The 12095-nt window shown below is 46.4% G+C and overlaps 1 protein-coding gene across 1 annotated transcript; it reads left to right on the top strand.

The window, feature by feature from the left end:
* Positions 1 to 1280: 1280 nt before the first annotated feature.
* LOC103581786 (KN motif and ankyrin repeat domain-containing protein 1-like) lies at positions 1281 to 6635 on the top strand (the record flags this gene model as incomplete). The annotated part of the gene is made up of 4 exons (XM_008563537.1): positions 1281 to 1493; positions 2269 to 2469; positions 4562 to 4660; positions 5548 to 6635. Coding segments are annotated over 4 exons (576 nt in total), but the record flags the coding sequence as incomplete, so codon positions are not given.
* Between the last annotated feature and the right edge of the window lie 5460 nt (positions 6636 to 12095).

Genomic DNA, 12095 nt, shown 5'->3' with positions numbered 1-12095 from the left:
CTTGGAAAATTAGAGTGGATAAGATTTCTTGAAAATTAAATGATTTTAATGCCATTGTTGGATAGTTTTGATTAATTACTTTTCTTTCTTTACTTAATTTTTTACTGCTCACCATTATGGGCTGAGATTCTGGCTGCATAAAGTGTGAACCTAGAGTGCTTCAGCATCCGTGAAGGGCAAAGTCCTAGATACTGAGAGCCTCAGAGAGCACATGTATTCACCTGCTTCTCCACCACATAATTTTTTCCTTTCTTTTTCCTTTTCCACATAAAAATGATTTACTTTTGTAAATGCTATAATGTCCTTAGTATGCAGTTGTTTGGGACCTCAAGGAAAGTTTTCATGGTACCTTCTCTTCTCTCTCCTTTATGATAGAAACATCCTAAACATTTTAACTTATTATTTGGTCACACATAAAAGCTACTTTCTAACACTCACCATTCCTGTCATTTCATTAGAAAGTGCCGAAGGAATTAATAAATGCCTGGAGGATAATTTAACCTCTGAAGACTCCTTCAGAATCACAGGAATAGAAAAGGTCTGGCTCATTGGCTCTGTTCGTCCCTGGCAGTTTCTTACAGGGCTACTGCTTTTGTTCTTGGAACACAAGTCCTAGAGTTAGATGTTATGTGATTGGGATTCTGCTTTTAAGAACCCAAACATGTCAGAGCAGCAGTAAATTCAGGGTCTCAGAATGAGTAGGGTTTCGGGCCGGCCTGTGGCTCACTCGGGAGAGTGCGGTGCTGATAACACCAAGGCCACGGGTTCGGATCCCATATAGGGATGGCCGGTTAGCTCACCGGGTGAGTGTGGTGCTGACAACACCAAGTCAATGGTTAAGATCCCCTTATCGGTCATCTTTAAAAAAAAAAAGAAGAATGAGTAGGGTTTCGATAAGTGGGTAACGCCATGTTTCCTGTTCCATACCCAAGCCTTTACAAACCTTCTTTTATTTGTGGTCCTCACTGCCTGCTTCACTCCAAAACAGTGGTTTCCTAAACACAGCTGAATGTCTAGACCCCACGTTACTGTTTATTCTCCAAAGCAACCATTACTGAGAAAAACCTCACAGACCTCCAGGCTTTTGCAGTTCAACCACCAGTTGCAAACAAGACCTGCTGTAGAAGCTCGCTATCATTTCTTTTGCTTTAGGCCTCATGAAATAGAAATGTTTTTTGTTTGTTTGTTTGACATAAACACATCTCTCACATTTCCTTCCGAGTCACTCTTGGTCTCTGACCCCCTGATGCCATTTCACTGGGCTCTTCTGAACACCGTTCCTTCCGTTCCCACGCACAACTGCTGCTGTCAGGGGATGGCTTCTCTCTGAGGAGGCTCATTTCTTTGCAGATGTGTGTAACGTCGATCACCAGAACAAGGCAGGCTATACCCCCATCATGCTGGCAGCTCTCGCTGCTGTGGAGGCAGAGAAGGACATGCGGGTCGTGGAAGAACTCTTCGGCTGCGGGGACGTGAATGCCAAAGCCAGCCAGGTCAGTGCGCTTGCTTCCCATGCTCCCTAACGTGGCTCAGACCGCCTGCAGCAGACGGGCCTACCAGGACCCCTGGGGTGGAGCCGGCATTGACATTGTGCCTCCCACCGTGGCGCACTTTCTCGATGGCCCACCTGTGTCCAGGCACTGCTTGCAGCAGACGGGCCTACCAGGACCCCTGGGGTGGAGCCGGCATTGACATTGTGCCTCCCACTGTGGCGCACTTTCTCGATGGCCCACCTGTGTCCAGGCACTGCCTGGGTCCTTGCCGACCAAATGCACCAGTGAAATGTGGGCCTAAATTTTACATTGGAAATGCTCCCTCTGCCTTGCCTTGCCTTGCCTCTGCTTGCAGACTTTGCAGGGAAACCATGTAAGGCTGCCTGCATATCAGCGACTGGGGTCCCATCATACACCTGGGGGGTGACTACTGCTTCCTGACTGTCTCTGGGTTGTAGGGTCTTCATGCCAGGTACAGAGTGTTCCAAGTTCACAGCTTGACTTTTAAACATCTTCTGAACTCTCCAGCACCCTGTTGATGAGACAGGTCCTCCAAGCTAAAGTGAAAACTTGACTCCTTACCTTATGATCTTCCTCAACTCAACTCACAAGAAACTAGCTTCCCAGGCCTGCCACCATCTGCCCCAAGTCATTCCAAGTCCCCTTTTTCCCTTCTGGCACCACACTCCTTCCTTTCCCCCAGCATAGCCCCACTCCGGGCCACCCCCACCAGCGGGGTATGCACTCCTGAAGTCTGCTGTCATTTCTTCCCCAGGCGGGGCAGACGGCCCTCATGCTGGCTGTCAGCCACGGACGCATAGACATGGTGAAGGGCCTGCTGGCCTGTGGGGCTGACGTCAACATCCAGGACGACGAGGGCTCCACGGCCCTGATGTGTGCCAGCGAGCACGGCCACGTGGAGATCGTCAAGCTGCTGCTGGCCCAGCCAGGCTGCAACGGCCATCTGGAGGACAACGTAAGCTGTCTCCATTGGCCTCCGGGCCAGGGGCCTAGGGGCTCAGGGAGGGAGCCTCTGAGTGCTGTTAGGCAAGAGGGAGAGAGCAAATCCTCCTTTATTCTCCTCATGAATTGGCATTGCCATCTAGGCCGCCTCCCTTCACAGCCCAGCTTGGCAGCATGTACTATGTGCAAGCTAATATGTGACTAAAGCCAAAGGCAGAAAGATAAATAGACACCACCCCAAAATTCACAAAAGGAAGAGGGTGACTAAATGGGCATGTTTGAGAACCACTGCACTACAGGGCAATAAACAGGCTTATGCCACAGAATCAAATTCAGTGTAGGCCACTCCTAATAAATCCACTAGGAAGAGAGGGCCGGGTCACCGGTCTATCTGGAAATCCAGATTATGAGTCATTAGAAGCTGAGGTTATTAGGTGGCTGAAATTAGTCCCATTATAGTGAAACGCTTTCTCACCCAGATGAAGTGAAGGCAGGTGATCCATTATGGCCTGTCCCAGTGAGTGACTGTGACATTTCCTCAGCCTGGGGATCCAGGCCATCTTGGCTTCTTTAAGCACGTTTTCCTCATCTGCTCCATCTGTTCCCGTCACCATCACTCTAATCTCCTCACCCAGTTCCCAAGCTGTCCCCATTCCCAGACCACACCTTGACTGGGAAACCTTCTACAGAAAGGGGATCCTTCTGGGGTCTCCAGCCAAGGGGGAGGATTACCGAGAGGGGAAGGCACAGGCCCTAGCATTTTGATAGTGAAACACTTCAAGGGTCACAAAGGATGGACTGGGTTGGTTCTGTGTTTGAAAGTTTACCTCTGGGGAGCACAGGTTTGGACCAGCACTTTGCTTAGCTCAAAACACCAAAAAGTTAGAAGGAAAACGTCTTCCTTTGCATTAAACTTCAGATCCATCTGGGCCCAGGCCAGTAGGAGGAACAAACCAGTGGAGGTCTTTGCATGCTTCAAGGGCTGACTAGCTTCTGCGGTCAACTACCTCCACAGGACGGCAAGCAAGCCCCATTGTTCAACTCCCTTAATGTCCCTTGACTCTTGATGGAGGGAGAGTATCCAACTTACCTTTCCTCAAGAACGGTTTATGTTCGATGTGTTTGGGGTTTTGTTTGTTTGCTTTTAATTGTACTCTCTTTCAGCTTAGAATACCTTGTAGATAGAGTAGTAAGAGGCCACAGGGCCACAGTGACTTCCCAAAGTCCTGGCCACCTCAGCTAATTGCCTGCTTCCTTATCCTTAAAGGAGTAGGAGAACATGCACCTGGCCTCTGGAAGAAAAGCAGCTACCAGAATTCTCAGCATGGGAGGGAACGACCATGAGATTCAAACCACATAAATTCACATTGTTTCCTGCTACTAAGGAGCAGAGGGGAATCCTTACTTTAAGACTAGACAGAAAATAAGTTGTGCTGCTCTTTGCTTTGATGTTCCTTTGTATCAGCCTAAATCCCTGCAATTTAATGACAATCAAGCAATTAACTGAAGTTTTTTGTCCCATAGGTAATATTTCCCCTTATATTTCCCTAAGATACATATATGCAAGCCTCCAGGATCAATGCTTACACGAAGATGTTAGTTGTAGCATTAAACAGAGGTGGTTTGGGCTTCAGGATCACAGTTTCCTCCCCAAGAGGAAAGTTAAGAGGTTTTGGCAAATTGCAGGGCCTCAAAACACACACCACGACACTTGTCTGGTCACTTGTAATTATAAGAGAAAAAAGGAACCAAACTATGTTTCTTCCCCTGCCTTCTCCTGCTGCCCTCGTCTGGTGGGCAGAATGGTTGAATAAGAGGTCTTCATGGGGGCCTGCATTTTTTGAGGAGGCGCAGTGTACAGACCACCATGCCACATACTGTGAGGCAGAGACAGGGAGAGGGGTAGTTCTCTGGGCTGTGAATTCCTTGAGGCGGCAGGCTTGCCTTACTGATCTTCACATCCTCAGGCCAGAACAGTTTCGTAAATGACTGAACTATATTTGGGGAACCTTAGCAAAATACTGGGGGGTGTTCTTTTTTTGCCTTTTGGCTGTCTGGAAGTTTAAGAAACCCAACCTGGCTTATTCTTTCCATCTCCCCTTAAGGATGGCAGCACCGCGCTCTCGATAGCCCTGGAGGCAGGACACAAGGACATCGCCGTTCTTCTGTACGCCCATGTCAACTTCGCAAAAGCCCAGTCTCCGGTCAGTGTTGTGCATTTGGCATTTGTAAATAGGCTGAAATCCACCAGACTGGCAGACCCCCTTCCTCAGGGAATTGACAGGCGACGCAGGTTTTATGTTGATTCTGAAAGTGGAAGTTTTAGTCTGGAGCTTAAGAGTTCATCATTTCTGTCCCACCCCGAAGGCCAGGAGAGCTGATGTTGAGCAGAGGCCCTGACAGGCGACGCAGGTTTTATGTTGATTCTGAAAGTGGAAGTTTTAGTCTGGAGCTTAAGAATTCATCATTTCTGTCCCACGCCGAAGGCCTGGAGAGCTGATGTTGAGCAGAGGCCGAGAGTCTGTCTTCAGCCTTTTCTACTGAGCAGAGCCTCCCTTCACCTTGGTTGTGTGCTGGATTGCTCCACAATGACGGGGTATGGTCTTCGGTCATAATGTATCTCTCTAAAAGTGTTATGGCTGCAAGAGTGCCTAGGACCTTCCTGCGATTACTCAATGACAGTTTAAAGCATTCTATGCTAACTCATCCTCTCTGCACTAACTCCTACTGCTGCTATTCTTTTATTTTCCTTCAGTCTGTATCTCTTTGAATTTGTACATTGAATTATTACATAAGACAGCTCAAGTGGTAGACACTTCTTTCCATGGAATTGAGGCATAAGGACTTTTTCTTTAAGCTTTCACATTTTTTTTTTCCTTTTTTGTCTTTTTTCGTGACCGGCATCGGATCGCAACCCTCGGTGTTGCTCCCGCCCCTCGCTCAGCCAGTGAGCGGCCGGTCTGTATGTGGGATCCGAACCCTCGGCGGGAGCGCCACCGCACTTCCCAAGCGGCGCACTACAGCAGTGCGCCACCAGGCCGGCCCTATGGTCACTTTTAACACCCATTTTTCTTCCTTTCCTGGTCTCTAGGGCACGCCTAGGCTTGGAAGGAAGACGTCACCTGTTCCCACCCACCGAGGTTCATTTGATTGATTATGTGCAAATAGCGCTGCATGTACATGCCACCATTAAGCTGCTAATTGTTCCTGATGGGGTGACAGATGCTGAATGTATATGTATTGTGCCTGGGCTCACCAGCAAACAGAAGTATAATGCCACGGGCTCAAGGCTGAAGCTTTCACAGTGGGAGTGGAGCCAGCAGGAGACTGCCGACCTGGGCAAGTGTCTGCCATCTTCTGTCTGTGTAGGACACACTTTAACCCGTCTCTGTGGCTGCCAAATCTCTGCTCTGTTATGTGCAGTTGTAGGAAACTGTAACCTGACCTTTTCCTGTCTTCACCACTCCCATCACAAAGAAGTGTCAGGTTCTAACTGGCATTGGGTTTTTTAAATTTTCCACAAATATGAGGGTACTTCAAAAAGTCCATGGAAAGATTTGTATTATCTTTTAGTTCTGTTTTTCCGCGAACTTGTTGAAGTATCCCTGTATTTATATTTATTAAATGTGGAACCATTGGAATGCTCTTCCAAAATTCCATTCCAGGATGGTGGTGTTGATTTTTCTTTGTCTTTATTATTTTAAAGTAAGGAAGTTGAGGTGACCTTGATCATCAGCAACTTGGGCCTGGGCTGCAAGTTTCTGGTTTAAAAATAGAAGATGGAACTCTCTAAAAGTATAAAACTTAACAAAGGAAATATTTTCAGTTGGTTTTATCAAGGTGGATGTATTATATGACTTTTTATATAAAAGGTATCTATATGAAATTGACACAGTATTTTCAATTTTTATATTCCACAGTAATTAAAGACACGAAGAACTACATGTAACGTTACCATATTTTTATTAATAATTGCACAGCCCAGTCTGTAATGATAAAGGTTGAATTGCGTTAGAGGAATCGGCTATATATTTGCCTCTAGAGAAACAGTGTAGTTCTCTTTGTATTTATGGATTCCTTTATACCATGTCACATCTACTTTCGTCCTGTATGTATTTAAATGTTTGAAGTGCCTTAGACTCTTGCCATATTTTCAAAATAAAATTTCATTAAGCTCTTTTCCTTGTCCCTGCTTCATCTGTGACAGCTGTCTGCCCTGTCCTGTTGACTTACAGCAGCAGCAGCAGCGAACACTGACGGATGGATGGAGCTGGGAGGGAGAGCGTGCGCTCGGCTGGTCTCGGGCTCCACTAGGGAGGAGCTGTCTTCTAAGAGCACTTTGCCATTTCCACAGCCTGGCTCATGCCTGAGGTTGCACTTTAGGAGGCTGAAATTTAAGACCTTATTAGGCAAACAGCTCATTGGGCAGGTAATCTCCAAGGGGAGCTTCTGAATCAATTCTCAGGTGCAGAGGCGCTAGTCCTTGACTCTGATTTTGGGTGCAACTGCTGGGCGACTGGTTGAGATGTGTAGTGACAAGAAAGGAGAGACGAAGCCGGACAGGCTTTTTACTTCAGCGTGCTGTTGGCCAAACACATCTGTCTTCAAGTTCGTTTTAAAAAGTAAAGGGAATTGGAACCTTCTCATCAAAATGAAGAAGCGTGACAGCCAAAATTAAATCTAGATGTTTTGGCACAGTTGCTGGTGGTGAATTTTAACCAAGGTCATTTGTGAGAACCAGGTGCACTGGAAAAATATCACCCAGGCTTTTCTTTAAACGTTCCTTCCTCCCTCCCTTTTTAAAATTAAACATTATTGAGCTCAGGAAAGAGGCCAGAGGATAGACTTTTTCCAGAGGTGTTTCATCATAGTTCCTGTTTCACAGGGTTGAGGTTTGCATCTTGTAGAGAAACACATGGGGGAGCTGGGAAAGCAGTGCTGGCGACCAGGCAGACCCGGGCAGTAACAGACTGCTCTCCTGGTACCACGCCAGGGGCTAACACGAGGGCCGTCATCTTCCATGAACTGTGAAAGTGAGGTCTCAGCTACCTGGAGTCAGGAGCCTCTCTTTCCCTCCCAGGACAGATCTGCTAGCCTTGGAATTCAAGCTAAATTTTGGTTTCCGGTGGTTATTCATGCCCGAGTTCGCACAGATTCGAAATGGCACAATAAATTACAGTGGAAGAGAGAGAGTGTGTGTGTGTGAGTGTGTGTGTGTGTGTGTGTGTGTGTGTGTGTGTGTGTGTGTGTGTGTGTGTGTGTGTGTGTGTGTGTGTGTGTCAGGTGGTTGGTGGTCCTGGGAATTTTCTTTGTTCCATGTGAGAAAGAAGGGCATTAATATTGTAAATGCACGAGAAAGCGAATCCCTACATCTGCGTTCTGCCATTCAGATTTCTTGTGCTAAATTTTGAAAAATAAAACGAGTGCTTGTTTTATATTTGAGTGAGGTCTTATACAATATGTATCTAACCTCTGGGCAACGTGCACTGGCTTGTGCCTTGTTTGCTCTCATGACACTGGGCACTTAGAACGCTTTTTATCTTGAGATCTCAGCACACTGTACAAACAAGCCTGGTTATCCCCATTGGTACAGCTGCGATTCATCGAGGCACAAGTCCATAAAGGGATTTGTGACAGGAGGCTTGGGCAAAGTCCCCAAGTGAGGCTGGCATAGGGTTGGGGACTCCTGATTTTATTTTCCTGCTTAAGAGAAGGATAAAACTTTAGGTGACGGAGAGCCAATTTCCCAGAAACCCTTGCCCTGGAAATTGAGCAGCTGAAGGCTGGAATCCACCCCAAGACAACAGCAATGGAGCAGCGGGAACTTTGAGACTTTAATGTTAAGAAAGTAAAACTGCAACTGGTCTTGCCACTGTTATGACTAAACTGACAACTGAGCCTCTCATTACAGGAAGGGGGCAGAGTGGGGGTCGGGGTGATTCTGGAGAAATTTACCTGGAACACTCTGTCTAGAATTAGTCCCCCAAATAAATGAAGCAGTAACAGCCCAGCTCTGTGAGGAGGTGAAGGAAAAGATTCACTTGGGAAAATGCTCCCAGAGCTGTCTGCGTGCTCAGCTGCTGTCACACGTGGCTGAACCAACTCCTCCTCCTGTCCCCATAAGCACAGAAGCATGGACCCCTAGCAGCCATGGTGCCAGCCCATGTCGAGCCCTTTCCTGTGTGCTGTCAATACTCTGAAGAACAATTTTATCCCTGACTTTCGTAATACTGAAATACTGCAGGTATGTGACAGTCCTGGCAGGCAGAATCAAGTGAGAGAAGTGCTATTTTTCCCTCAAAGGAAATAATAACTAACCATAATCTTTCTTTAGATTCTAATGGATTCTTTTTGGGGGGGAGTCTGCTAAAAGTAGAAGTACTTTTATTTTTATGATGCTTTTGTGTAAGCGTTCCCTTCCCTTTTGGAGACAGGAGGAGGGGTTGGTTCAATACGTGTGTGACGGGCTGAGCAGGCAGACAGCTCTGGGAGCATCTCTCCCAAGTGAATCTCTTCCTTCTCCATCTGCACACGGAGCTGTACTGTTACTGCTCGAGAAGAAGGCTGTGAACTGTTGCTCTGGCTTTGGAATAAAGACAGTTTTCCATTTTCTTTCTTCTTAACAGATGAATGTTTTTAAAGCCCTGGGCTTTAGCCAGAAACTATCTAATTCTACTTTCTGTGTAAGGAAATTACTAATCATATGTTTGCTCTGCTCCTATTCAGCATGGCTGTAATTGAGAAGATAGCTGATTATAAAAATATATTTAAAGTACATTTTGTTAAAGATTATTACCACAAAAGGATGTGGTTGAGCTGCTAGCCACAGTGCTCCAGAGCTGCACACACTGGAGCTCCATCCCCACCGGCGTCGCGGACTGCCAGTTCCTAGAGTGGAATGAGACCATCACAATTAGCTCTTTAAGTAAGAAAGGTGGAGTTAGCCAGAACTGGTAATGGTATCCTTAAGATGCCTATCCTGAATTCTGCAAGAATTTTGCAGAGAAGCTGGAAAGCAAAATATTTTTTATGGGCACATGCTTATGCAGAAATGTCTGATTTCAAGGACATTTGGGGAGGAGCTGGCATTTTAAGAAAACAGCTGCCTACTTCCTCTCTATTAAGCCCTTTGATGACTTAATAAGCGAGAGGATGGGAAATATGTCCCCAATTTTCAGATAACACAACCTGTATAAGAAACACTCCTAAAGTCCAAACCAGTCTTGTATTTGAGCCAAAATAAGTTCTACAGTTTTTCTCCATTCCCCAACCCAGAAGGAACCAGTTCACTCAGCCCAGAACCACCTGGAAGGGTGAGGCTGTATGATTGAAAGGAAGAGAAAACACCTGAGCTGCAGACGGGCAGCTGCTACTTTGCAGCCAGTAGTATCAGGTAGCCCGATGCTATGTAAAGGTTGATTGTAGGAGACCAAGTGCCAGCAGGGCGGGCCACTTCTCATGTGTCAAGCAGCAGAGATTCTGGCTGTGGTCCCATCTGCTCTGTTATGAAATACTGCATGTGCTTAACTAAACATGTAATAAAGACAATATTCATTAATTAGGTAGAGTCCCTGAGAGTTCAGAGAGCTCATGCCCCCACCCCTGCCTAAAATATGTCACCCTCTTACCCCCCGAGAAAAACCAGTCTTCCAACAGGAAGTTCACTAGGATCTGCTTTCGTGCTTGAGTTTGTAATGCCATCTGCCAGGCCTGAGGTTCCGGTGCCTGGCTGATAAATACTAGATGAATGGATAAGTGTAGAAAACTAATTGAAGTATGGTGTTGAGAGTCAGGAGAGAGTTACCCTTAGGTGGGGGAGGGAGACCGAGAGTGCTACTGAGCGCCTGGTAATGCTCCCTTTCTTAGCCTGTATGGTGGTTGCACTGTGTTCACTTTGGGATCGTTCATTCTGATGTTTACTCATAATTTATATACATTAGCTTCAATTTTTCAAAGTTTAAATAAATGAAAAGGTTTGACCAAATAAGATCTTGGGGGGAGGGTGTAGATTTTGTAGATCTGAAGATCATTAGAAACAAAAAGATTATGAATGTAAAAACTGGCAACTCTTGGCTCTGCTATTTCTTTAACGTTAATATACATCTTTGCACAGGATGGGTGTTGTGGGTGACTCATAAACTTGGGTAGTAGTCATTAGGGCTGGTCTCAGATACTCCAGTCTTTTTCTGGGCATAATGGAGTAGGATGTACTTCCTGCCCACTTTTGACGTTAAGCTTGGCCATGTGACTTGCTTTGCCAGTGAAACATATGCGGAAGTGACAATTCCAGATGGGAGTGCAGTTCACCATATCTGGTGATCATGGAAGCAAGTGTTGAGGTGGACATTCCATCAGTGTCAGTCCCTGAGTGACAGCGTGGAGCAGAGTTCACTTGCTGACCTGTGGTACAGGTATATCATGAGCAAGAAATAAACCTTTATTATGTTAACTTGGGGAAGTTTCAGAGTGATTTGTTACCATAGCATAACTGAGGTTTTCATTGATGTAGAAATTAGTTCCTGGAAGTTGGGTGCTGCTGTAACCAAATAGCTCAGTAGCTGATTTATGCACAACAAGGAAACTGTCATTGAGTACTCAATCATAAAACACTGAAAACTGTTTTAATAATCCCGATAGTACCCAGAAAAGGTAATCCATTACCTACAATACATGTCTTAGGGCACTAAGGACTGAATCTCTTTGGGAACAAAATGCCATTTCCTAAGTATCTTGGGAGGCAGATAAAAACTTGTAGCTCTCACACTTGAGTATACATCAGAATCCCCAGGAGGGCTTGTGACAACACAGATTGCTGGGCCCTACCCCCAGAGTTTCCACTTCAGTAGATCTGGGAAGAAATGCCCAAGAACCAGCATTTCTTTTTTTTTTTGTTGTTTTTTTTTTTTTTTTTTTTTTTGTCTTTTTCGTTACCGGTAAGGGGATCGCAACCCTTGACTTGGTGTCGCCCACACCACGCTCAGCCAGTGAACGCACCTGGCCATTCCTATATAGGATCCGAACCCACGGCAGCGGGAGCTTCGCTGCGCTCCCAGCACTGCACTCTCCCGAGTGCGCCACAGGGCCAGCCCAAGAACCAGCATTTCTAACAAGTTCCCAGGTGATGCTGATGCTGCTGGTCCGGAGACCCCACTTTGAGAAACATTGCTCTAGCAGGAGGTGGAAAAAGCAGACCTTCCCTCACCTTAACCACAAGTACCTGTAGTTGTATAGGATTCCTATGTGTCTGTATTCTTTCATCTTTGTGGGGTTTGCTTTTTTGCATTTTCCCCCCCACAATTCCAGTGATTGAGGTGACTGAGATTTAGAGTTATCCTATTCCCTGTGGAGCTTTTGCACCCCAATTTAAAAAACAAATTTTCCGGGCCGGCCCGGTGGCGCACTGGATAGGTGTGCTGCTTGGGAAGTGCGGCGGTGCTCCCGCCCGAGGGTTCGGATCCCACATGCAGACCGGTTCCCACTCACTGGGTGAGCGAGGCACGGGGGTGGCGCCGAGGGTTGCGGTCCCGTTGCCGGTCCCCGGTCCGGTGCGGGGGCGACACTGAGGGTTGCGATCCGTTGCCGGACACGGAAAAAGACAAAAAACAAAAAAAAAAAAAAAAAAAAAAAAAAAAAAAAAAA

The sequence above is a fragment of the Galeopterus variegatus genome, unplaced genomic scaffold, assembly GCF_000696425.1.
Source record: "Galeopterus variegatus unplaced genomic scaffold, G_variegatus-3.0.2 Scaffold13934, whole genome shotgun sequence".
NCBI lineage: Eukaryota > Metazoa > Chordata > Mammalia > Dermoptera > Cynocephalidae > Galeopterus > Galeopterus variegatus.
This window is presented reverse-complemented; position numbering and strand designations above follow the sequence as displayed.